This window comes from Parasteatoda tepidariorum, chromosome 3 (genome assembly GCF_043381705.1).
Source record: "Parasteatoda tepidariorum isolate YZ-2023 chromosome 3, CAS_Ptep_4.0, whole genome shotgun sequence".
Lineage (NCBI taxonomy): Eukaryota > Metazoa > Arthropoda > Arachnida > Araneae > Theridiidae > Parasteatoda > Parasteatoda tepidariorum.
This window is the reverse complement of record NC_092206.1, coordinates 61,975,293-62,003,049: the sequence shown is the minus strand read 5'-3', so window position 1 is coordinate 62,003,049 and position 27,757 is coordinate 61,975,293. Positions and strand designations below refer to the sequence as shown.

The window sequence follows — 27,757 nt, the reverse complement described above, 5'->3', positions numbered from 1 at the left end:
AGAAAATTAATCAATTATTGGATGTTGCAGCTTGATTATCATTTTAAATTTATTACCAGTCAACCATTTTAAATTGAAACAGTTGCAAACTTTCACCTCAATAACTTCTGATGGATTCTTAGTAACAATTTTGGTCACTGACTTTTTTAATTAACCACTCATACTTGAATTAGCTTTTTTTCAGTAGCATCGATCATACGCACTTGCCATGGTCATGTGAATATGAATTGCAACGAGTAGTTTTCAAATCGAGTATAAATACGAAAGCCGCATAATATACGTTGAGTATAATACGTTTGATATCGCAAAATGCGTGAATACGAATAGCGACATTGGATTTTAAACTCGCGGAAAAACTAATTGCACTGAAAAAAACGCTTAAGTACAAATTGCGATATTAGATTCTTAAATTGCTTTAATGGGAATTGCGAGTACGATTTTTGAATCACGCGAAAACGAATTGCAACACCAGGCATTAAAGTGGACAAAAATAAAAAAAGCTGAACTTTTACAACACAGGTCACTAGGAGGAGGGGGGGGAGTGCTCTATATGATACTGGGAGATTTTTATTCAATATTTAAAGTGGCAGAAGCATTTAGACAGTTAACTTTAAATTTTTCTTAAATATAATTTTAAAATTTTGATCACTAATATATAAAAAAAAATTAAGCAATTATAGGAAGGCTCGACTATTAAATTACTTACTAATGAAAAATATATCATATCTTTACAGTAACTAATTCAAGAGAAAGCTTACTTCTACTTCCTTCAAGAATCGCGATTTCGGATTTTAAAACCGCGTGAATATGAATCGTGCTGTTGGATTTTAAAATCGCGTGAATATGAATCGCGATTTTGGATTTTAAAATTGCGTGAATGTGAATCATGCTGTTGGATTTTAAAACCGCGTGAATATGAATCGCGATATTGGATTTTAAAATCGCGTGAATATGAATCACGATATTGGATTTTAAAATCGCGTGAATATGAATCGCGATTTTGGATTTTAAAAACACGAAAATACAAATCACGATATTGGATTTTAAAATCGCGTGAATACAAATCACGATATTGGATTTTAAAATCGCGTGAATATGAATCGCGTTTTTGGATTTTAAAATCGCGTGAATATGAATCGCGATTTTGGATTTATAAAATCCCGTGATTACGAATCACGCTGTTGGATTTTAAAGACACGAAAATACAAATTGCGATATTGAATTTTTAAATCGCGTAAATAAGAATCACGATGCATAATTTTTAGATCACGTGAATACGAATCGCAGTGAGTAATTTTTAAATAGCGTACAAATACGAAAAACGATATCTGATATTACAACTGCGTGATAACGAATCGCAAAATTGGATTTAAAAATGCGTGAATACGAATCGCGACGTTGGATTTTAAACTCACGAGAATACAAATCGCGATATTGGGTTTTAAAAACGCTTAAATACAAATCGCGATATTGGATTTTGAAATTGAGTGAATAGGAATTGCTAGTACGATTTTTAAATCGCGTAAAAAAATTGCAACACGTAAGTTTTAAATCAGTTAAATACAAAAATCGATGATTGATATTAAAATCGTTTGATTAAAAATCGCGATTTTAGCAAATTCCGGTGCAGTTCCTAATATTTAAAATTCCAAAAATCAGCCAAACAAAAAAAAATAATCAAATATCGGCGCTTGTAACGAAACGCTTAGACTCTTTCCACTCTATAGCAGAAGTCGCGGTAATCCGACTATCGTTCGGGCTGCTTGGGTTTCTCCAATAGGACTTCCCAAAAATTTTAGTTTTTGGAACATGGTTGGAAATTTTCAAAATTGGAGAAAAAAAAAGCGGATTTCCGCTTTTTCGTGGAAGTCTTTCATCCCTGCAACACATAATTTTTAAATAAGTCTAATACGAAGATCGATGATTGATATTAAAATCGCCTGAATAAGAATCGAGATTTTGTCAGAATCTGGCGCAGTTCCCAATATTTAAAATTCCTAAAATCAGCCAAACGTACATAAAATCCTAAAATCAAACAGTACGTGTCATCATCTGAAAGACGGAGAAGTCATTCTCTCACACTTACGCGCGTCAAAAAGTTAAACATAGAAATACTGGAAATAGGGCTGTTTTCCTGAGTTTTCGATACTTTTCAAGATCATTTCGAAATTTTCAAGGACTTATTATCATTTTCAAGTACTTCTAGGGGCCCTTGAAAATCAAAATGAAATTCAAGTACTTTTCAAGGCTTTTTCAAGGCCGCGGGAACCCTGTTCTCTTATTGAACAACAGTAAGTGGCAGAAATTAAAAATGTTTGATATAAGTAAATAAACATTTGCACTAATTCTCTAAATTTAGCAATATAATAAACACTTTAAATAGCACTAACTAATGGAGAAAAAAATTTTACATAGAAAAATACTGTTAGCAATGATGATATTTTGAGCATAAAAGCATCTTAGCATATGATATTGACATGGCTATATTGATTTGTTTACTTTGACCTAAACATAAATATTAAACTAAACTCAGCGGCGCTACAGCCCGTAGAGGGCCAAGGCCTACTGTGCCCATCTCAGTTTTCTTGACCTTGGGCTCTGGGGTGCAGGAGCAGATGTTCTGGTTAGGTGGTCAGCCGAACGCGGAACCCCCAGTGTTTAGTTCCCAAGCATGCTTGGTACTCATTTATCGACCCACTGAAGGGATGAAAGGCTGAGTGAACCTTGCCCGGCCCCAGGATCGAACCAGGGACCTGTGGCACGACAGCGCGAAGCGCTTCCGCTCAGCCACCGGGCGTCAAACATAAATATTAATGACACCAAAAGGTTGTCCCTTTTTACAAGATTATTAAAGATCATTTGTTTGCTAAACTTTTATTTTACAAACATGCTTCAGAGCCTTGCTATTACCTAAAATCCGCCTGCATAGTAAATAATTCTTTGCTTAATTTAGGAGAATTATAATTTTAAAGAAATCTTTTTTTTATACTAAAATTTATGAAACAAAAGCAAAAAAAATTTCCTGCACATATAAAAAATCTATGGTAAAAAGTACTTACTTACTTAAAGTTATCAATATTGGTAATTGACATTTGGAAATCTATGTTATTAGAATAACTGAAAAACGCATTCATTTTAACTAACTGTTGACAATGAAAATTAATACAATTTCACACGATTATGTTTTAATACGCTCTTTTTAAAATGCACTATTCAAAAATTTTATTTACCCATTTAAAAATAAAATTTGTCAGTAATGAACAGAAAAAGTGCAATGGCACAGAATCTTGTTTTCAGTGGTAAGAAGTTTACGATTAAAGTAGATTTGCATATTAAAGGAATATAAATTGAATATATTCCTTGGAATATAAAATATGACTTAAAATAGCAAACAACTAACTGAACTAAAATAGCAAACATTAACTGAATAAACACAAGCAATTTATTTTGCAAATACCACAAAATTATATTTTAATGATTTATAACAGAGAATTGGAAAGAGAAAAAGATTATACTGAAATAGATAAAAAAAAAAATATAAGCAAAAGTCAAATTTACACATTTAATAATAAATTTGGTTGATTCTATAAATTGTATGTTTCGTAAATAAAGTATTTTTCATGTTATATACCAATTATAACAAGCAGATAAATTTTTAACTAGCAGCATAATTCTTATTATTGCAAAAGAGTAATTTGATGTATACTAACAATTAGTAAGTATTAAATGCGATGAAACTGAATTCCATACACTACTAAATAGTAGTCTTTTAACTTACCACTTCGCCATCATGACGAAGAAAGTTTGTAATACCCTTTTCTAAAATCCTAGCAAACACTTGCCTCACTTCTCTACATGGACAGTCTAATAAAAAAGGCCTGAAAAAGAAAGTAACTAAATAACTCAATATACATTATTAAATAAAACATTGAATTTTAGAGACCATTATCAAATACTGAAAATATTTTCCCTCTAAAAATGGTAATGCTTTTGGAAAAAATTTAATTCATTAATCATCAATAGTTTTTAACATTTAAAACATTTAACTGAATTTGAAAAAAAAATAAACTGACTTATCTAAATTTCTTAGGAAAAGAAATTCCAAACAATTGTTTCGCTATGCATGTCTTTTTTTTTTGGGGGGGGGGGGGGGGGGCAAAAAAANGGGGGGGAGGGTGCAAAAAAAATAATTTTTATTTACATAGCTACCAACCTGGTAAGAACAAAAATAGAAACAAAAAGCATGATAACCCAAGGGGTGATTTTCATTCGAAGTCAAAAATTCTAAAACTTCTAAGAGCAAAAATTTGATGTCAAGATACCAATTTATATACCATACACGTTCACATATAACATAATTTTTTGAACTAACATTTGTAATTAAATTCCTTACTAATGAAGAATATTACACCTTTATAGTAAGTAAATAAAAAAAAAACTTACTTCTCACAAGAATTGTGATGTTGTATTTTAAAACTGTGTGAACACAAATTGCAATATTCAATTTTTAAACGAAGTAAATACGAATCATGATGCATAATTTTTAGATCGTGGGAATAGAAATTGCAATGCATAGTTTTCAAATCAGGTAAAAACAAAAGTTGATGTTTTATTTTAATATTGCATGAATAAGAATTGCGATATTAGCAGATTCCGGTGCAGTTCCAAATATTCAAAAGGGCCAAAATCTGCCACATCAAAATAATCAAATTGGTGGAAGAATCACATGTATGTAAACGTCTTGTTAACCGGATTTAGCAAAAGTTTCAAATTTGTAAGTTTTTGATTTACGGAAATCCGCGATCTTAAGATATGCCAAAGTCCGCGATATTAGCAAAAAAATTACATGCCCTGTTTTTAGTTTTTAGACACTGGATAATGATACAAAAAAATTTCCTAAATGAAAAGAAATTAACTCATTTTTTTATATGTACAGATAGATACAAAACCGACAGTTAGATACAAAACTTAGACTCCTTTTAGCGTTTGATCAATAGAACTCTTGGAAACAAATCACATGAATACGAATTGTGAAGTTTGATTTTTTTTTTTTTTTTTTTTGAATATTTATCGGAATCTGAAGTTTTTGAAACACATGTAAATACAAATCACAATGAGTGACTCTTAAATTGCGGAAATATGAATCGTAACGTTCGATTCTAAAAAAGCGAGAATAAGAAATTCAATATTGGATTTTTAAATCACGACGTGAGGTTTTTTAATTATTCAAATCATATCATATTAATTATGACAGAAACATAACTTTGAATGGAAATATCATATTTCCTTAAAGGCAAAATGAAAAACAATTTAAAGTCTATTCTCAAGAAAACTAAAATTTTGCTCTTTCACTTTTCATACTTTTTAACAGAAGTTTTGAAACAATTTACTTTTTCAAGCCAGCTTTTCAAAAGCTTTTTTGTCATATGTATGAAACTTTATCTATAAAAGAAGGATAATTTTTTAAACACTTTGTTAAAACTTAAAGTGATAAAAAAAAAAGTAAAACAGAATGTCTATGTCACTTCTCTTCCACGTGGCCAAATATTAACCTTTAAATTCCTGTCAAATATAAACTTTTAAAATCTACATGATTATGCATTTTGTAGCATGCAAAATATACATTAAGTTTTTGGAAGGTACTTAAACTTTAGCAATATTTACTTAATTGCAGTTACTTTAATAATACACAGTACACAGAATAAATGCGTAAAAAATAAATAAAAGCAAATGTCTTAACAAATTTTAATTATACTTACTTTAAATAGCTCAAACCAGCATCTGAGCTGAAAAATTCGATAAACCAAAACGATGATTCCTGGCAATGAGTCATAACTTTTTCAATAAAATCTACCATATCATTCATAGTATCACTGAAATGAGAAGTTTAAAATATTTCAAAGTCTAACTATCATACCAAAAATATCTACAAAGAATAAACAATGCAAGATGTTGGTTAAATTAAAAATAACTTGCCATGCATTTTTTATTAATAGCATAACATATTTTCTAAATTTTAATTTTTTTTATATCATAAATTTATATTCATACTTAATCATTCCTAATCCTTTTCAAATTTTTTTTTAATCTTCCTTTTTATGTAGCTTTGTTTCAAGGCAAGTGTACAACTAATTATTATTCAATTTCACAACAATTATTTATTATTCAATGTCACACCAACTAAATATCAAAAGTCTATTATTAATCTTACTTTCTTCAACCTTTGTAATAGTATCATACACATTATTAGGTTTACTTCAATAACAAACTACTTGTGGTTTAATTTTTTATAACAAATTATTTCAAAATTAACTTTATATATCATGGAATGGTCACAATTAGTGCGACTTTTGGCAGTGTTCATTTTCAATAAAGTGACAGAAAAGAAACTCTTTCCTTGTTCTGAAGCATTAGTTAGTAATCACTTCTTAATTATCTTCATATCTATTCAGTTGTGAGAGTTTTTTAAAGCTTTTTGTAACCTATTTCAAACAGTCATTTTCTAAAAATATATCATTGTTAATGATTATTCTAAATCCCCTAATACTAAACTTTAAACTTTTTCCTACTGATAACATAATCTGCACATAATTAATTCATACTTAAATTTCACTCCGTCATTTACAAGATTAAAAGATTTAAGCCTACCTTGTACGCTTCTTGTACCGCAAATAAGTGTTCAAAAGGAAATTTAGACTAAGTGGCATCAGGCTATTTACGGCATAATATGGAAAGTTGGGAGCACTCACAAGATCCTAAAAGACATGAAACAATGAAACATTCTTACTTCAGTCATAGAATAATTATCATAGAATAATATAGAATAAGAATCAATTACAATTTTAACAAAAATAATAATACATAGCCTTAAAAAATTAGTAAGCCTTAAAAAATTAGTAAATAGGTAATTTTAGTAAATAAAAAATTAGTAAATTTTAAAAGCTTCCATATATTTCATAGTTGGAAAAGTAAGGAAAAAAATAGGAAAATTTAAGGTAGTTAGTATTCCTATACTCACATAAATAAAAATCATTCACTTCATTTATTTTTTAAAAAAAAATTACAAATGAAGAACTTACAACATTGGCAAAGAGCAGCTTGCGTATAAATAGGAAGTAGGAATCATTATAAATATCACAATTGTGCATAAAGCGTAAATTTTCGTCCTGGACAACTTGTTGTATCCGAGCTGGCATTTTTTCTAAAAACAGTCCATGCCTTTCACCTCTGTCAACCAGCTGAGTCAATTGACTCAAACTATCTCTTTGTCTTTGTGGACTGTTGTGCTGCAATGGTAGTTGCTTCTTAGGTGTTCTAAAATTATTTCATAAATTTATATGTATATTTCATTAATGTACGATCATACATGCATACAGATTTAGATAAAATGAAAAACTTTCAGAGAACACAAAATCTCATTAAAAATAAACTTTCTCTATACAACTGATTAGCTCTTACAACAAGTTTCAACCCTGTCATACCCACCTAATTTTGACTAAATTTTAAAATCACAGATTTTGTTTAAAACATGGTTTATTTTTCTTCTAAAACTCTATATTGATTATTATACATACCAGCAAGACTGAAAGTCTAATGCAATGACATACTCATGAGAAAGCTGTGCAAAACAAAGAAAATCTCATTTCAATTTCTGCCAGATTGAACTGTGCGTTAGGATAGGGGATATTTACCTTTATTTTTTCTTTTTTTTTAAGAGTAATACTGACAAATTATCCCTGATGATGAAAAATATTAGATGCAGGGTCAAAATAGGAGAGCTTTGACCATTTTTTTAATGGGAATTACTAAAAAAATTTCTGCAATGAAGAAAAATATTGTCTGTGAGGTAATATGGGAGAGTATTGACCAAGTTTTATTTCTAATGAGTAAAAATAAGTTTTGATTTTTTTTTTAATAAGGAGTAATACGAAATTTTTTTTTGCAATGATGAAAAATATTGACTGCAGGGTAAAATAAGGGAGTTTTGACCCTTTTTTATAATGTTAATACTAAAAAATTTCCACATTGGTGAGAAATATTCTAAGAACAGTGTTTGAGCCTATATATACTATACATACCTTCATATTTTTAAAAGGAAAAAAATTACATATAAAATGTCCACTCACCATTAAAATCATATTCATTTCAAGAAAACTTGATTTCAAAAAAGCAGGTGATTTTGTAACCCAACATATTTACACACACATAAAAAATGGTTTCAAAGTTAAACTTTAAAGTACACTAAAAGCTAAATTAATTACTATGTTTATATTTTACTCTATCTTAACTAACATTTGACACAATACTTAATTAAGCAAAAGCTACATTTTATTAATTTACAGAAGGAAGAGTCTTAAAATATTGATGCATTATTGTCTTGATAACTAAAATGTTATATTAAAGATTTAAAATCTTTATTCTTTAATTTATTGCTGATAAACAAAGTCTAAAAAAGATTTTTAATTTACAATATTACCTCCTCTTTGCTCTATAGTTGATCTTAAAACTTCAAGAGTTTTTCTGCAATCTATTCAAGATCGGTTTACGCCATTGAATGATTGAAAGAGTGTTGGTCATTGACATTGAATATAAAAGAACATTTAATATCTTTTAATTTATTAGCAGTTTTTACTTGAATTCTCTAACGCAAGTTTGACCCCATAATTTTCGATAAAAAGGCAACCCATACTGTAGTTTTGCTCAGTTTGTTTGTGGAGAGTAAATTCATAAGAAGGTAAATTCTTAGTATTTACACAAGAAAAAGCAGGATTTCTTCCATTTTTAAAAAATATCTTTTTGGTTTGATGAAAACAGTGATGATGTTTTAAAGGGTGATTTCAATATGTTTAGATATAGTGATGCTTCCTTCGTTGGAGCTTTTCTTTAAAAACGCAGCTAATAAAGCAGTCATTTTATAAGAAACAGTCACTGTATAGGTAGACAAGTATAAAGTGACCAAAAATTATCATTCCAACTTCGCTGAGTAATAACACAAAGATAAGTACATTTTTTTCTACATCAAATACGATATGATAGAGATCCTAAATAACAACAACCACTGAAACTTGATGATTTATTTTCACTGGAAATACACATTCAAATAAAATTCATAATATTAAACCTCATAATCTTATAATTTATATCAATAATTTATAATTATGCTTTTTCATTGTACTATTATACTTAAAGCTAATGAAAAGTAATTCTGAATATACAATTTGAGGTATCAGAATGTAACTTTGATATCAATTTAAAAATGATGAAGTAATATATCATAAAAAACTATTAAACTGCATACTGTGCTTTATATATTCCATGCACTATAAAAATTAATAAACCTGCACAATGACTTTAGTGATAAAATCTATTAAAGCTAATTAAAATTCTTTATAGAGCTAAGCAATGTTATTAAATAGTATAAGCAATATTATAAAAATTCTTTACCTAGAAAGATTAGAAAACTCTTCAGATTTTCGAAAAGAAAATTTATTCGGAGTCTTTCGAGGTGTTCTTGGAGTTTTTATAACCTCGTCTAATTTTTCATAAAACAACATGTATGCATTCCAGTACCTTTGCCTAGTTTCAGGATAAGAGCTGTCTACAAAAGAATATCTCCATATAAGCATTTAAATGGCTTCATTTATATGAGTAGCAAGAAAATTTTATATTCTAGGTAAATTTAAGTATAGAATATAATTCATGACTTAAGTTTCACTCATACAGAAGAATTGGATATTCTACTTTTATATGGGCATTAAAGCTTTGAATACAACAAAAATATCAATATATCAATATTTTTTTAAGATAAGATTTTTAAGATTTTATTAGCACAAAGTTAATTCTACATTTATTATAAATATTTAAAAGATGATTTCACATCATATTCCAAAATACATAGCCTTGAAAGAAAGTTGTTTTGCTTAAATGTGTAGTCAGTAATAAACACATTTCAAACTTAGCCACCTTTAAAATATGAATGATCAACTAATTTTTTACATAATTTTTTTTTTCAATATCAAGAGTAAAATGTTGAGATATCTTTCCGAATTTCTTCATTCTAACAGCATAATGGCTTTTATTTTAGATAATGTATTTCAGAAAAACAAACCTGTTTGCATACTATTTACATTTGCTGGGATACTACACAAACACAGAGCAAGATAAAATTGACATAAGTTATGTAGATCAGACATGTGGTTGTTGAAAGAAGAAATTATCTGAATTTTCTTCATGATAAGATAGTTTCTTTTTCCAACAAAACAGTTTTAACTCAATGATTTTTTTTCTCATTTTAGTGCTTAATTTTTCTTTAACATAAATGAATAATAGACCATATATTTTTTTTTTTACCCATAACTATCATTTAGGAAGAAAGAGAAAAAAATTTTACACAATTAATTTCTTTTTGATCAACACATAAAAGAATATATATTCAACTACTATAGGTGATATATTCCCACATTTAAAATATATATTCCTCCCTTTTTTTGCCGAAAAACAATATTGCTAGATCAAAAAGTGACTGATCAAAATTTCACATATCATCATAAATTTTACAAGAAAAATACAGGAGTTTTAAAAAAACTTCAGAAACTTCAAAGCAATAAAAGCCAATAAAATGATCAAAACACCTCATTGATTTCTATGACTGTATCAGCAAAAATTTGGCTTGTTGAAAATTGATTACTCTAATGTGAGGTTTGAAACTTCTGTGTCGCAATATATTAATAATATTAATTATTGAATGTAGTGAAACAAAATAACAACAATGATTTTAAAAAAATTCGGATACAAATTGAAATTTTTAACAAAATAGCCATTGTTAAATTTTAAGCTTAAAAAAATTCAGAAAAGAACATCATTAAATGTTTCATGCAACAATCTTTTGAATGTTTGGAATTTTGAAATTACTTTTTACACTGTCAATTTTATACTTAGGTTTCTGCCAAGTCAATTCCAGCCAAAGCCATTATTAGGAAAATCCCTTCTTTTCTTATTAATTCTCTTGTGCTCAACTGAAATGCATTTTACTCTTACAATTCTCTCTTTTTTTATATCTGCATAAAAAATAACTTTCTTGCGTGAACAAGGATTCCGGAAGAAAAAAAAGGAACATGCTGGTAAAAAAAGAGGAATAAATATCTCAAAAAGAGTATTTCATGATAGTTACGAAATTTAAATTAAAGATCAAAGAATTCTGAAAATTTTTTTATCAGAATCAACAGTCTAGATTCGAGAAATTCCATATTTTATCAGAAAAATCACATACTTGATATAGATTAATGCAATCCATAATTAAATGTTTTTAATTATTTAATAAATAATCAGTTAAATAATCAAATCAAACTCATTAAAGAAAACAAATAAAATAAATGAGGAACAATAATAAAATATCACTTACTTGAATCTCGAACTTTAGCTTTATATGTACCACCAAAACATTCTGCTTCAATAGTCATATCATTCATATCCACATCCTCAACAGTTATGTCATTAAACTTGAACCATTTGGAAAGTTTGTCTCCAGCATCTAACCTAAAAATGAAAGAAAAAAGCTTGAATTGTTCTCACTTATAACCATCATTTATGAGCAAATTTTTAAAAAAAGGTCATTAACACTAAACATACCATAATCGGTCAAATGACCGCTTAAGAACTTTTGCATTGAAAATGAGCTTATAATCTTATCGTTTTGGCACATTTGACTTTATGACTTTTTCTAACAATTGTATACAGTTAATATTCTATTATTATTTTTTTTGTATTTTGTTTGCTTCGAATAACACTTGTCGTATACCTAATTCTACCACAACTGGTCATTTGACCGGGAGAACAATTTATTGCTTTATACGGTTATCGGATCAGGATCAATTACGATGTAATGCGTGTTCAACATATTGCATTTGATAAGTTGCACGTTTCTGCAAAGACTGTTGTGCAGTTAGCTCAATCAGATTAACTGTGAATTCAAATTTCAAGAAAGTACCTAAAATTTTAGTTGGCCCTTTTGTGTAAGAAAAAGTGACAAAAACTAAATGTTTTGGTAAGTAGCTTATATTTTATATAGATAGTTTTACTTCATTTCTAACTAACTGTTAGTTTTTACCCAGAAAAATCTCAAAACAATCAAGACAGCACAAGTTCTAAGAAGAAATAATATTAATTATAAGAATAATTATAAGACTTATAGAAATAATAATAATTAGAAGAAATATGTCAGCAGAAAATACACAATGGAAACACCCTGTATAAGTAAAAAAATGCAATGAGCAATGAATTAAAAATTCTTATTCTTTGCGTTTGTAATACATAAAAATTGGCAATATACAATTTCGTTTAATTATATTAAAGTTTTTTTAGTTTATTTCCTTCCTAACACCCATAATTCATATATTCAATCAAGAAACAAAGTCCGTCATTTGACCGGTTATGGTAGAAATAGGTATATATTAGGTGTTGGTATGTTTAGTGTTAAATAAAACTAAATATGAAAAAGCAAAGCATTTATACAACAGCCAATTTTCGTCCAAGGGGATTTATGGAAGTTAAGTCTGCACAATCTTGTAACTAATGGCATAATCGGTATTGCAGACCAACTGCCATTACTTCGCAGACAAGCTGATACTCATTGATGCAGTTGGATAGGGTTTCAGCTGCAATTAGGAATTGATCCCTCATACTAATAGCTCTGTGTAATAAATATAAACTGAAGAAATTTTTTTGATAAAAATATTACATGAAAGTAATAACTTTTATTCGAAATCTATAAGCAAATTTCTAAACTTTTGATGTTTTCAAACTCAATACTTCTGAGTATTCAATAAAAATGAAAGAAATTCTCTTATAGTAAGAGTATTTAAGAAAAGACAATATTTTTTATACAGTACACTGAAAAAAAAAGCATTTAAATTTTAAACAGATTTTTTGGTATGAAGAAAAAAATACCTTCTTTCTTTGATGTAACTGTAATAATGTCCAGCATTAGCTTGCCCGCTATGTACTAGTACTCCAACTAATTCATACATTGAGTTCCCTACTTTAGTAGGAGTTCCTGTAAAAGCAGGTACAACTTGATCATCACTATCATTGTCACTTTTTGAACTTTCTTTCTCATGAATACCTTCAGCTGTATAAGGTTGCATGTCCAATTTCCAAGGAAACTGTTATAAAAATATTAAAATTTTAGCGTCAAATTAAACAGCTAAATTATAAGACTTTTCAACATGAGGAAAAACTAAGCGTTTTTCAATGAGTCAAAAATTATTTGAAAGAAAATATCTTTTTTTTCCATTAAGCATTGAAAGTAGGAAATCTAAAATTATATAAAGTGCAAAAAAAGAACAAAATAAACTATACAGTAAGAGGTATTATAGGAAATCTATGTTTGTAAAATATCACAATTTACAAACATTAATCCATAAAACAGACTTTAAACAAACAATAAATACTATAAAATAGAATATGAAACTAAGAAATACCGTACCTTAAAGTAATCATCAAATTTTAGGGATCTGTTTGACTCCCAATCATAATCAAATCTTTTTAACTGAATAACCAGCACTGGAGGTAAATTTTTGATGCAAGTTCTTTTAATAGTGTTGCGCTATTTAAAATATACAAATTCACAATTATAAATTTTTAATGAACAAGGTACTTAAAAAACACATGAATAAACAGAACTTAATATTTGATATCATATGAGAAACAAAAACTTTGAATATACTTTCTGACAATAATTAACTATTTTACAAACTTTTAACTGGTCATTTAATACAATGGATTAAAAATGCAATAATTCAAAAAAATTATTTATTATAAATAAAACTTTCATTTAATACAATTAGATACCAGCAACTGATATAGCGTTGATCAGCCAATGAAGTTCTGTGACTTTGCTTAGAAGTATCCAATTAAATCTGATCCAAAAAATCATTCAGAAGAGTGATATTAAAACTGTGCCTTAAAGCTGAAATATTAACATGCCATGCACAACCATGTGGTTAGATACAATCATGTGATTAATTGCAAGTACCCAGTCTTAAAAACAAGCACATTTAATTAAATTTTCAATTCTCATGTGTGTTACCTTTTCATGACATTTTTCACATAAATAAGCATTGGGACCTTCAAGAAGTTCTCCTTTCACAAAATGATCCAAAGAATCAATAAGATTTTGACTCTTAATAGGCAAGTTCAAAGCCATAAACGTTTCTTCTCTTTCATACCTAAAATAATATTCCACTTTTAATTCTACAAAATTAAAAACATAATAGTACAAACAAACAAACAAAATATAAAAACTCTGGAGGAATTTATGGAATAAATATTGGTACACTTCATTTCTTATCTGCGGAAGCAATAACGGACAATAATTATAAAAATTAAGTTCTTGTAAATAGTAGTAATTCACTAGTCAATAATATTAAACAATGTGGCCTTACATAAACAATAGTCTAGATTTGAATTTGGAGTATCATGGAATTTTTCTGAATAACAGATTGATATTATTTATGTTATTTAACATAAACAGAAGCTCAGAAAAAAAAATATTTATATTAACTAATTCAAAAACATCAACATAGATGATGAAAATTAAACTTTACACAATAGTAAATGAAATAAATTATTTTCACATAGAAACTTATAACTTCATAAACATAATTAAGATTCCAAATCAAATAATAGCTGAACAGATTTTACAATGAGATATCTTTATTTGTAAAAACGAATGAAGAAACAGTATGAAAAATATTTTTACAGCATTTTAAGGGATGGTCTCACAAATTTTGTTAAAGTAACATAATTATCAATGCATAGTTCATTAACCATTTTAATTTTAAAAAAATGAAAAAAAAATTGATGAAATGTGAATGATGAATATAGTAATGAAAAAAGAATCAAAAAATATTTTTAAAGTAAACTTTTGGCAAAATCAATATTAAGAAAAAAGATAATACCTGTGAGGACATCCTTGGCATATTTTCTGATCAGAAAATGTCCCTTCATACTTAGGCTTAAAAACTGGATCCCATTCATTTTTAATAAGATATTCATCAACTTGATCTATCAAATGAGTAAAAAACTCAAATGCATCTTGCTGTTCTCGAACATTAATAGGCTGACCCCACAATCGAAAGCATTTCCAAAATTTTTCTGGTGCATGATATTGCAAACGAGACTCCAAAAGGTGGCCGAATACCATTTGAAATTGATAAAAAAGGCTGTAAATAAATTGAAGAAAAAAACACATTACAATCTTAAAATAAAATGTTAGCACAGAATAATAAATTACTAAGTAGTTTATAAAACGAATTGATATTATTTAAAATGATAAATATTAACATTATTTACCATCGCTAATATTTTTTTACTAAGCTAATTAAAGATTAAATGAAAGTTGGCTCATAATGCTAAACAATAACGTACTAAAGTCTTTTAAATAAAGCTACAGCATATTACTGAGTTTATAAAACTATTTAATCGATAAAAACAATTAAAATATCATGAATTTTCATTGTAAATATTTTTGTAATATAATAAATAAATAAAAAAGAGTAAAGATAGGTTGTTTTTAAAATGGATAAAATTTTAGGTTAAAAAAGCTAATGCAGACAAAAATCTGGTTTAAAAAAAAAAAAAAAAAAATAAAAAANGAGTCCAATTGATGTAAAAAAAAAAAAAAAAAAAGCATTTGAAAATTTTACTTTATTATTTCTAATATTACATTAATACTTTTAACTTAATATATTTCTAGAATTTATTTGAAGAGTTTGAATGCAAATAAATAGTAAAAAATTTAGCAATGTGTGCAATTTGTAGCTTAATGAACATGTAATTGAAATTATGCTTTATCAATGCTAAATGGTTTTTTTTTTTTTTTTTCATTTAGCTATAGAAAAGTCTTAATAAAATTATGAATGAATCAGTTTAAGAACTTTTATTGTTTTATAATGTAAAATTAGATTTTAAAAGTAAGGAAAAGAGACATCATTATCACATTAAGACAAGACACATATAATTTTATCAACTTTTAAATGACAATTACAAAATAATTTTTAGTACCTATTCAAGAACAGACCTCTATGCACAAAATTTATAAACTTTTTCAACACAATTTTAACTCAGCTGTAGAAAATATGCAATACTCCAAAATTATTTCAATTATATCAATATTTTATTGCCAATAAATATGCATTAACAAAAATGTTTTTAGAGCAGCAGAAACAATTCTGCAAATAAAACATACTAAATGTCTGAAAATTTATTTTTTTATCAACATTAATTCATTTTAAAAACAAAGCAGTCATCAGTTTCATGAACATTGCTGTTTAATAGAAAATCTATAGAATCCCTAAATTAAATTCATATAAACACAAAAACTTTGAATAGTTTACACAAATAAATAATGTTTATAATTAATTAGTTTTCAGAGACCATAACTTTTTTACGCATCTAACGAAAAGCAAGTTTACATATATATATAACTTTGATTTTTGCATTTGAACTATGATCAGTATCATAATTAGAACACACTTAATAAGTAAAATAAAAATTACACTTAAAAATTTTAATATTTACTCTTTGTAAGGTTTGATGATTTTTCAAGAATAATTTTTATTGATTGTGTTTTAATATTAACAAATTTTTTTATAGTTTTTAACATTAAATGTCTTTAAATATTACAATTATAAAAACAAATGCTTACCCATCCTCATCAGGTTCGTTTTCATCAACTGATAAAATGGCTTCTTTTATACCAGGTTGCATATATATTTGCTGAATAACTGAATTCATATAACAAGTTGCACCTGCATTCTTTAAGCCAACGTACCCACATGTAGCTCTGGCAGCCACTAAAGGTTCATACTAAAAATAAGCATTATGATTAAAAACAATAAAATAATCCTATTATGATTAAAATACTTAATCAAGTCGATAAGAGAAAAAGATATATAAAACAATGATGGCTAGAAGCTAAAAACAACAACTTATTTTCTCCCTTAAAAATAATTATATCACACATTATTATTACATATACTTACCCCTCCTGAAAATATACATATTCAATAAAGAACACATTAGGAACAAATATTTGGTTTACTAAAGCTGCATACTGCTTTATAGTTTCAAAGTAATCAAAAGTCTCTAAAAAGAATAGCGTTAAAACCCAAACTGAATGGACAATGAACGACTACAACTGTTTCATGGACTCAGCTGTTAAATCTATATTGATTAAAAATTTAAATTTTGGTTTCAGAAACTCCCTTTGTTTTTAAACTTAAATTTTACTTAAAGCATCATATTTATACATCAATTTATTATTAATTATAATAAACTAAACAAAAATAAGTAAAACTAATTTAATGAATTATTATCATAACTAGATTTAGGGCAAACTTTAACAAAATGAAATTTCAGAATTAATTTTTTAAAATAAAATTTTTAGTAAGAATTAAAGTAGACAAAGCGATTGTCTCAAATAAAAATTTACAAAAAAAAAATTGCAACAATCTGTAATTAAACTGAAATTTTATATGTACAGCTTAAAAAATAAGCAATCTAATACAATATATATAATAAATTAATAATTACTTAATTTTAAAATAAAATAATAGTTGAGTTTATTTCTAATCTAAATAAATACATTTTTACAGAATTAAAAAAATATGATGAAAATTAAAATAATAATTTATTATTGACTTACCACATTACATTAAAACACTCTTACTTCATCAAGAGTTATATCTTACAATTTTAGTTTCAAAGCAAAAACCATTACATAAAACATAATTTTTTAAGAATCCCTACAACTCCAAATATAATTTTTAATCTTTACTTTAATTAAAATGTTACTTAAACTCTTTAAACAATAGCTTTAATTTTTTTACTTATAATCAATCACACTTCAAATGTGTTAAAAACTAATATTTGTTATTGCATGATAGAAAGAAAAAAAAGAAATGTAACCGCGAATACCTCATATTCCTTAGCAAGTTCAGGCTTCATGCTATGATGCATAGATATTAGTTGTTTAGCAATTTTTTCCATATTTTCTGGGCACCCTGTAGCAAGTTCAACTAAAACCTCGAATGCAGCGATACAAGATTCTAAACTTTTACATCTAAAAATAATCATGGTTAAATAAAATACATTTCAACAAAAAATTGGAGAAAAGAAAATTTCAAAAATAAATTAAAACTTAGTTTATAACAAATAACGAAAGCAAAATTACATCTAAAATAAAGACAAGAAAGCAAATTTGAATTAAAATTTAATATAAACATGATGAACATGTTTTCAAAGCTACCTTAATAAAAGAGATATAAAGATCTAAAACTAAAATAAAAGAGATCTAAAACCTAGATAGTGTTTATGGATTTAACAGTATTTACTGTTTCTTTTACAATAGTTTTTTTAACGATATTTTAGTTTTCAAAACTACTTTCCCGTTTTGCTACATTTGTTATGATATTTAGGCAATGAACAGAAGACAATTTAAAAATATTAATTTGATTTTCAATTAGTTATTAATTTCTTTTTTTGGAAAAGCCTAGGTATGCAACGATATGTAGATTTGGTTAATTTTTGATTGAATTATTTTAATGCAAATACTAGGTTTTTAAGAGTTTAAATCGACAAAAATGTTTCATTTACATGAATTTTATTTAACAAAAACTGAAATTTTAATATAAGTGAACACTATTTAAAATAAATTTTAAATTATAAGACTAGGGCTTCAGGAAAGTGACCAACAAAAAATGACTTTGAAATTTAAAGTACATTTTATCACTGAATTGAATATCTTCCAAACATATCAAACTGAATGAATTAACATGGAAGTAACAGTTTTGTAATAAGAAAACATGATTTAGTGTAAAGAAAGACCAAAACTTTAATTCATAAGAATTTTATGTTAAATATTAACTGAATTTTATAAATATCAAGTATGTTTACATAATAAAATTATTGAAGAAAGAAAAAAGTTATAAAAATACTTAGGAGCAAAATCCTGTGAAGAATTCTTATTTGTACAAGTGCTGCCAGCTGATATCATGAGAGATGCAGGGAATAAAAAATTCATCAAAAGGTCTGGTATCAGTATTTTACCTAAAACAATATGTCTTAAAATAAGAAGATATTTTTAAATAAATAAGTATTTATGGTTTAAACAAAAAAAACTTAACTACAAATATATTATAACAGCTCAGATTACTTTTAATTTAAATATAAATGCATAAATCTTTTAATTTTGTTTAATGTATTTATAGTTTTAAAAAAAAATTTTTGGTAAGTTCACAAGCATGTATGACTTAATGGTTTAAAAAATCTTATCTATAATCAGTAATCACCAATATAGCACATTTTGCTAAGTGCATCACATATTTGAAAATGCAGCTAAGAATTGCAGCCAACAATAAATTAAAAACAAGAAATAGTGTTTTTGAACACCCTATGCCAAAAAATATGGCAATAAATTCGTAAGTAGGTTATTATTTTCAATAATGTACAAAATTTTATAAACCTAGATTAAATATATATAGAGATGTGAAATTGTAATTTTTTTTTTTTTTTTTTTTTTTTTTTTTTTTTAATTTGTCTTACGTGTTTTTGCGATAACAAAAATATTCAATAAAATTAAACAAAATTTTTGGAGCTAATTAAGTAGTTCTTTTATACTGCGCAAACAAGGGAAAAGGGTTTCTTTCCTTAGGCAATCTTATTTTAGTGTGTGAACATTTATTGCAAGGCATTATTATTTATTTAAATATGTCTTATGATACAAAATAATATTTGTAGAAAACCCTTTATCATTTTGAGTTTCTTTTAAAAAGTACAAAAACTACTTAGAAAATTGAGTGAAACTTTTTAAGATATTCCAATCGGACTTGTTGTATTAGTTGCCATATATGATTCTGTACAAAGCTAAGAAAAAAAAATTTAAATTTTCCTGTGCCTGAGCATTATAAAAGAGCTATTTTTATTACTCACATCATGCGCAGTTTTAAACAAATTTTTCTAAAATTTTAAAGCAATAATTTTGGAACTAATTTTAAATTGCTCTGAAAATTTTGTTTAATTTTATCGAATATTTTTAAAGTTATAGCATAAAAGAGTCAAACAAAAAAAATTTGCTTTTTAAAAAACGTCCACATTTCCACAAACATTTAAGCTAGGCTTATGAAATTTTGCTCAATTATTGCATACAATAACCAAAATAATTACTACAAGTTACAAATTTATTGTTACATTTTTTGGCATAGGGTGTTCAAAAACACTATTTTCTGTTTGTAATTTAATGCCAGTCCCTTAAATCTCTAAAAGCTTTAAACTTCATTGATAAGTATGAGAAATTGAATGATCTAAAAATTTCTGAAATTATAAACTGATTCTTTAAGTATTTCTTGAGAAATATTAAAAAAAATGTCTTAGTACAGAAGTGTTTTCATTATTTTGCTCACCCCTTTTACACATATATAGATAACTATTGAAAAATCTGTAAACATTTGAACCATAAATTTAAAAATTTACCAGCTTCTAGTTTATGTACACCATCACAAGTCAGAAGAGTTTTGATCAAACGAAAATGCCCAGCTAACAGAGCACTATCAGCAGATTGCAATGCCGGCAATGAAGAGGTTGAGAACCCTTGAAGCCATGTAACTTCATCTTCTATCATCTGTCTTGGATCAATATGTAGACCTTTCTGATCAAAATCTTAAAAGAAATTTTTAATTTATTCAGGAATAATGGTATAATGCATCATACGTTTTTCAAAAATGAATATTTTTATTTCATTAGTCACCTGTTAAGCCTTTTAAGAGTCTACATCCAAGTTCAAAATACTCCGTGCATTGAGAAAGCAGTCTAAAAAAACATACCATATAAATATTTTCCTTCCAATTATATAAATATATAAATACAATATCTATAAATACAATAATTAAGATAGTTAAGAACAGGTAACAAATTATTACAATCAGTAATGTCTTCAATAATAATTGATCAATTTTATGTATTTTAAGTTTCTAAAATAAAAAAAACAATTTTTGCATAAAATAAAGATTTATTATACATTATATTATAGAAGTAAAAATACTTCAAATAACAAACAGCTTTTAGTTGAACATCTAAAATTTACTATGATAGAACATAAACACCATATTACCATTTTAAACATAAATTTTTATTTTAACCCACTGGCAATTTAGCAAAATGGCAAGCTAATGAGAATGTTTCTCACTGATACACTATTTCCCTATCTAATAGCATAGAAAAACTGATTTTGCTATGCAGTGAAGACTGCATGTTAAAATTTGACTTTTTACATGCAGAACCGTCAGTGGGTTAAATAAACGCAAAAGAAGACATTAGGGTGAAAGGAATTAAATACAAGGTATCTGATACATTTTAGATTTTTAAATTCATGACTTTTCAGGACTAATTTCTAGAATTTTTCATGACTTAACGAAGTTACTATTTTTTCCGACAAAAACGCAACAAGAAGTTTAAAAACGCATTATAACAACATATATTGAAATGATAGGTATAACCAGAACTGTTATACTTTCCATATTCATATTTAAAGATTTTAAACTTAAAAAAACAGAGTAAAGAAAGAGTTGAAGCAATAAAATAGCTGAAAAAAATACAAAAGCAAATCATTTTTTTTTGCAGAATTATATTCTAAAGATACTTTTCTTGTTCTCCTGATTTTTCTGCTCTCATTTCAGAATTAAAAAAATTCGCTAATGACTGGCTTGCTTCAGCTAGAATTTTAAATTAATAAAATAAAAAAATAAAAAAAATAACAACAATTCTAAAATCACAGAAATTTAAAAGATAATTCGCTCTAGAGATGATGTTTTTTCTTTCATTTTTTGAAAGAACACAGTTTTTAAAGGACATGATAAAAACATTTTATATTTGAATAAAATATGACTGTGGGTGGGGATTTTATTACGAATTCAGATATTCAGAACACCATTTTAAAAATTAGATTTTTCACAAATTTTAAATTCCATTTTAAAAATTAGATTTTTCAGCGACCTAAATCTATGACTTTCCATGATTTTTTTTTTAAAAAAAATAGTTAAAATCATGACATTTCATGACAAATTTTGTACAATACCAAAATTCAGGACTTTTCATGACTTTCCAGGTACGCGGATACGCTGTAAATATAGACTGGAAAAAAAACACAAAAGTGATCTAGCTGCTGCACTCGCAGGTCTGATAAGTTAGAAATCTAGGATTTTAAATAAGAATCTAGGTACATAGAACATATCCATATATACATAGGACCCAAATCTACCTAACCTTTTGCAAGGTAACTCACCATTTTTCACAACCTGCATACTAGGCTTAACATACTAATTAACATTATGAGAATGGGGAAAAAATACATCAATAAGTGACACTCTACAAGATTAGTGTGCAGGTTTCACTGATTTAATAAAATAAAGCTGGTAACTAGGTCACAGCATTTGTTTATAAGTTACTTTAGTTTTCCTTTACATCTTCATGTATGAAAGGGTACTTTTTAACTCTCAAAAAATTAAACTTTTACAATTATCTTAAAAACTCAACCAAAATAATGTTATAAAACAAAATTATTAGTTTGTTTACAGAATTTTAAGCAGTTTTCCAAGATATTTACTTTTGACTATCTCCTCTGGTACAACTTGAAGGGACCCACAAAGGCAAGCGAGCTTTGAGCAAAATTCCTATTAAAAAATCTCGAGGATTTGGAGAAGAATTAATCACAAGAGAGCTAAGCTTGGTAAATTCCTCCAGAGCACACTGTCGCACAGCAATACTCGAAGAACACAATAAGACATCAATAACAAATTCACTAATACAAGGCAGCGCTGCAAATTTACCTAAAAGGAAACAGAAATATTTAGAAAAACAAGTAATTTAAGAAATTTGCTTTATATACAAAAATCTTTCGAAAAAAAACAAACTTTAACACGGTTACATATCTTTCAACAAAAAATAAGCACCTTTTAAGTACTTTGTAAGCACTCAAAAAATATTTTTAAGCACTATGTACGTTACAAAGTGCAAAATAATTTCCAAAGACCATATAATCATGATAAAATAATTAGTTTCTGACAGGAACTCTTTTCTTGATTACATTAACCACCATAAAAAGATCGAGAGATTTTTCAGTTCGATTTCAGAGGGTGGAAAATAAAGCCTGAAATTGAGAATATCTTGCTAACTACAGCAGATTTACACATGAAAGTGCAAGAATCTCACCGAACTCAATTCAATACATGCAAATGCTGACCCGCAAGTATTTCCTCTAACATGTAAAATGATTGGAGCTTTCATACGCTACGGACCGACGGTACGCCGAAATGCACTGTGTTTGAATGAATTGTGAAAACGTCAATTAGAACAATGTGAAAACCATGCTTTTGCATAATACGTGGTGAAAATCAACATGGTTAAGAAGAGAAAAAAAAAATTTGAAAAGGCAAACTTAAGCACTTTTTAAAAACACTCAATGAAAAAAGCACCTTTAAGGGCTTTTTAAAAAATAAAATTCGAAAATAAGCACCTTTAAGTACTTTTTAAAAATGCCACGCACCATGTTTAAAACAATAATAATAACAAAAATTGAAAATAAAATTTAAAACTAAAAGTATCATTATAAAAATGCTATTAAATATATAAAACATCGTACTGAAAACGTCTGTCCGTAATTTGATACAGGTAACCAAAAAATTTAATGCTTTGAGTGCAAGTCTAACATCTTTTTCTCCAACATGTTGCTGCTGGGCACAAACACCACCTTGCAATGTGAATCCATCACCATTGTCACTACCACTACTAGCATTACTACCTAAAAAAATAGAAAACATCTCTTAATATTATTTTTAAATAATTTTACATAGCTTGTTTAGATTTATTAATTTACTTAAAGAAACACTGTACATTTTTTCGTGTACCGGTAAAAAAAATCCTACAGTAGGAGTAAGTTGCATTTAGGGAGGAGGGGATAAATAGAAGAGGTGATGGTGATTTATAGAAAAAAGTTACTCCTTTAACTGATAGAGGACCAACAAGGTCATCATTATGTGACACATCGTTTTTTCCGAGGAAAACTAAACCTAGTTTCGAAAAGTGATCCTGCTTTGAAGATTGCAGTCTTTATTTTTAAACGTTTATTAAGTCTCTTAGTAAGATATACAGAATAATTATAAACATTGGTCTTATTAAATTTCAGATGTAAATAGACTGTAAGATGTAATAAGACTAATAAGTTTAGATGTAATAAGACTATAAGACGAAAATGTCTAGAGAAAAGCAAAAAACAAGCACAATTTAATTTTTAAAAATTCATTAATCGATAATATGTTGGAGTATTATTAACGGTTTAACTGGTAGAAAAAGATGCCTTGTCGACCACTCTACAGGCAATAGGAATTCAACTGTAGAGATGAAATTTGACATATTGAAGGAATCATTTTTATTTACAAAACTAATGTAAGTTTGTTTGTTTTTTTAAAGTTTTAATTTGTTTGAACGTAGATGCAATTTGAAGCGCTTTTCTTCAAATTTTTTTTCACTTTTCTTCGTTTTATGTCACATTTTGCTTGAAACTTATAAGAAAAACTTATTTGAAACTTATAAGATTTAGAAACTTGAAATTACGAAAATGTGTAGGAAAATGTACAAGGAGTTTGATGGAATAAAAAAATTAACTAATAGTTCAAGAGTTATAAACTGTTAAACTTGCAGATGTAAAAAAAAAAAAAAAAAAAAAAAAAAAAAAAAAAAAAAAAAAAAAAAAANAAAAAAAAAAAAAAGTAGGCTGATCTATTGTCTGTCAAATTGCAACTCCAAAGTTCTCAGTTGAAATTTCATATGTTGAAATGGCCATCTTCTTTCAGTAATAAACTGAATGCTTTTTTTTTTTTTAGTTTGTTCAAAAGTTATGATAATAATGATTATTTATCCACTGCAGTTGATGTAATGATCAAATCACAATTCAGGACTCAATCTTAATGATAATGGTTCAAGGGGGTATTTTCAAATATGATAATTAATCAGTGCAGAAGATATTTTAAGTTACGAAATCAGACAAAAAAAAACTTACATTCTCTGCATAAACATAACTTTTTTCGACCGATTCGGATTTTTACTCCCAAAACATAGGGGCAGCCACATTCTGGGAAATATGCTCCTGATGGTTTGGTCAGGAGATCAATCAAAAGTTTGGACCCCTTAATGTTAATTTCATTTTCTGCATATTTCAATTCAAAACTTTTTTTGACTATTGTTAAATAAAATACCAAAAAATAATAAATAATTATTAAAATTTATTTTTTGCTTGGACTTATCTTTGGATACAGAAATTTTATATTTGTGTGCAAAAAGTTTTCAATTTGCTTAAATATGGAGAAATAGGCAGAGTAAAATTAACATTATGGGGCCCAAACTATGGATCAATCTCTTGACAAAACTATGAGGACCATATTTCCCAAATTGCGGCTACCCCTTATAATTTGGGGGTCAGAAATCTGTATCCTTCGAAAAAAAGGTATGTTTATTCAGAAAAAGTATGTTTTTATGTCTGATTCCGCAACTTAAAATATCAGCTGCATTAATTAATTAACATATTTGAAATCACCCACTTGAACCATTAAGATTGAGTCCTAGAACGTGAAGATTTGATCATTAAATCAAAAGTTATTCAGGGTAATCTGCTTTTTTTTCTTTGTGCTCTGTACATTGTATATCAATGTACAAAAGTACAACTAATATGGACGTCATTTATAGCAACTTTTTTACAGTAAAATAACTGTCATATATAAGCTACATCAAGTAATGGCATATTTAAATTTCTAAATTATTTTTAAAACTTTATGAATCATTTTAATGTTTACTAATGCTATTTGTAAAATTGATATTCAGAAGATTAGTCTTGATAGTATTGAGGAGAAATTGTTGCTAACAATAATAAATGCAAAAATAAGCTTTTAAGCGTACTTATAAAAACACAAATTTTAAAAACTTGTAGAAGTTTTCAGCATGTTAATAACTACAGCAAAACTGGACAATAAATAATGATATCAGCACCTATCTGTTTATCAAATGATCCTAACTAGCAATATATTTAAAAAATTTACATCAATGAAATGTAATCAAAATCTATATAAACCTTTTAATTCAAGCCACTTATAATTTACTTTATTTTGCAAATAAGATCATTGACTTGCTTTCGCAAATAAGAATAATAGATATAACAGAATAAGAATAATAAAAATCAGGATAAAAAATTTTATTTACCAGTACTGCTCTGTCTACTCCTCCTTCCCATGCTAAAATGTGCATTCTCTTTGGAAGGTAATGCACAGTTTACAAGAAGTAAATTACCAGCTGCAGCAGCCCAAGACAAACGAACTAAACTTGACAGTGTAAGCAAAAGATCGTTAGGTTTTATGGTCTAAACGAAAAATATTCAGAGTTACTCATATTGGTAGATTTAAATAATTAATGACACTTTTTTATAAATTTTTTATCACACTAATTGGCATATGACACACTGAAAATAAAAAATCTTGAAATTCAAAAAACAAAAATGTCATCATTATTATTAGCTGTGATTCCCTATAATATGTGGATGGCTTCTTTAGCAGGTTATTAATGAAATATTTTGTTAAATTATATGTATACAGAAAAAGTAAACAGAGAAATAGTACATCAAAAATATATTAAAAACTACATCAAAAATAAGAAAGGTACACAAAAAAGAATAAATACTGCCATTTTTTATTAAGCCTGTTCAGAATTCGGGGAAAATGTTTTGTAAAATGTGCAAAATTCACTTGTATCAGAGTTGAATAAATAACATGGTATGGAACAAAATCAATACTAAGAGAGAATGTGTCAAAACTTATAAAATTGTGAAAATAGTACAAACATTGGAACAGACTAAATCAGCAATCAATCATTGTTGAATAAAAACAAAAACTCAAAAATCAACATCTTTTACCAAAATATTTTCAAAATAAATATTTTCTTACCTTATAGATGATTGAAATCTTTTTTAAATGTTATTACTTATAAAAAACATAATAGCTACGCATAAATCAGAACAGAATGTAAATTTTGAAAGTGAAATGCAGTATCTAAAATAAAATTTATTCTCACTTCTATAGCTTTCACACCATTTAGTCTAGTTACTGCACTTGAAAACTCATCAGTTATAGCAGTGCTGGTACAAAATTCAATAATAGATAACTTTCCACCATTTCCACTTAAAATATTTGACAAAGGATGGCCAAACAATGATGTTACTTCTAATCCACTTTCACCACACAAAAGGAATCTAAAAGTGTATTTTTAATAGGTCAAGGTTAATACCCATCAAAAAATAAATATAATTGCAAGTATCAATATTACATCAAAAATTAAGTTTGATAACTTTTAAAGGTAACACAAAAAAATGTAATAGGAATCAAAATAATTAAATAGCATTAAAGAAGTACGAAAATAATGTAGATGGCTTGGCTTCTACCTAACATTTATGCTATGTTAAAATTAAGAAAAAATGAAAGAAACATTTTCAAATCTCGTAAATAAGAATTACAATGTACGATATTTAAATCGCATGAGCAAGACTCATAACGCGCAAGTTCGAAATCAGGTAAATACAAAAATCAATAAAAATCGCGATGTTGAATTTCAGAATCTTGAAAATAAGAATCGCAATGTACGATATTTAAATCACGTGAATGAGAAT

At 27.0% G+C, this 27,757-nt stretch overlaps 1 protein-coding gene across 1 annotated transcript in view; it reads right to left on the bottom strand.

Moving 5' to 3' along the window:
* Positions 1 to 27,757, bottom strand: part of LOC107451201 (ubiquitin carboxyl-terminal hydrolase 24) — a 69,539-nt gene that overhangs the window by 14,445 nt on the left and 27,337 nt on the right. The window contains exons 31-49 of the mRNA XM_016067220.3: positions 27,166 to 27,343; positions 26,302 to 26,458; positions 23,693 to 23,851; positions 22,658 to 22,880; positions 20,804 to 20,865; positions 20,530 to 20,715; positions 18,996 to 19,107; positions 17,977 to 18,121; positions 16,706 to 16,866; positions 14,958 to 15,221; positions 14,087 to 14,225; positions 13,484 to 13,603; positions 12,946 to 13,160; positions 11,402 to 11,535; positions 9,445 to 9,598; positions 7,080 to 7,314; positions 6,649 to 6,755; positions 5,760 to 5,873; positions 3,779 to 3,878 (exon numbers count right to left, since the gene is read on the bottom strand). Coding sequence (XP_015922706.1) covers positions 3,779 to 3,878; positions 5,760 to 5,873; positions 6,649 to 6,755; positions 7,080 to 7,314; positions 9,445 to 9,598; positions 11,402 to 11,535; positions 12,946 to 13,160; positions 13,484 to 13,603; positions 14,087 to 14,225; positions 14,958 to 15,221; positions 16,706 to 16,866; positions 17,977 to 18,121; positions 18,996 to 19,107; positions 20,530 to 20,715; positions 20,804 to 20,865; positions 22,658 to 22,880; positions 23,693 to 23,851; positions 26,302 to 26,458; positions 27,166 to 27,343 — 2,965 coding nt within the window. The remainder of the gene's footprint in view (positions 1 to 3,778; positions 3,879 to 5,759; positions 5,874 to 6,648; positions 6,756 to 7,079; positions 7,315 to 9,444; positions 9,599 to 11,401; positions 11,536 to 12,945; positions 13,161 to 13,483; positions 13,604 to 14,086; positions 14,226 to 14,957; positions 15,222 to 16,705; positions 16,867 to 17,976; positions 18,122 to 18,995; positions 19,108 to 20,529; positions 20,716 to 20,803; positions 20,866 to 22,657; positions 22,881 to 23,692; positions 23,852 to 26,301; positions 26,459 to 27,165; positions 27,344 to 27,757) is intronic.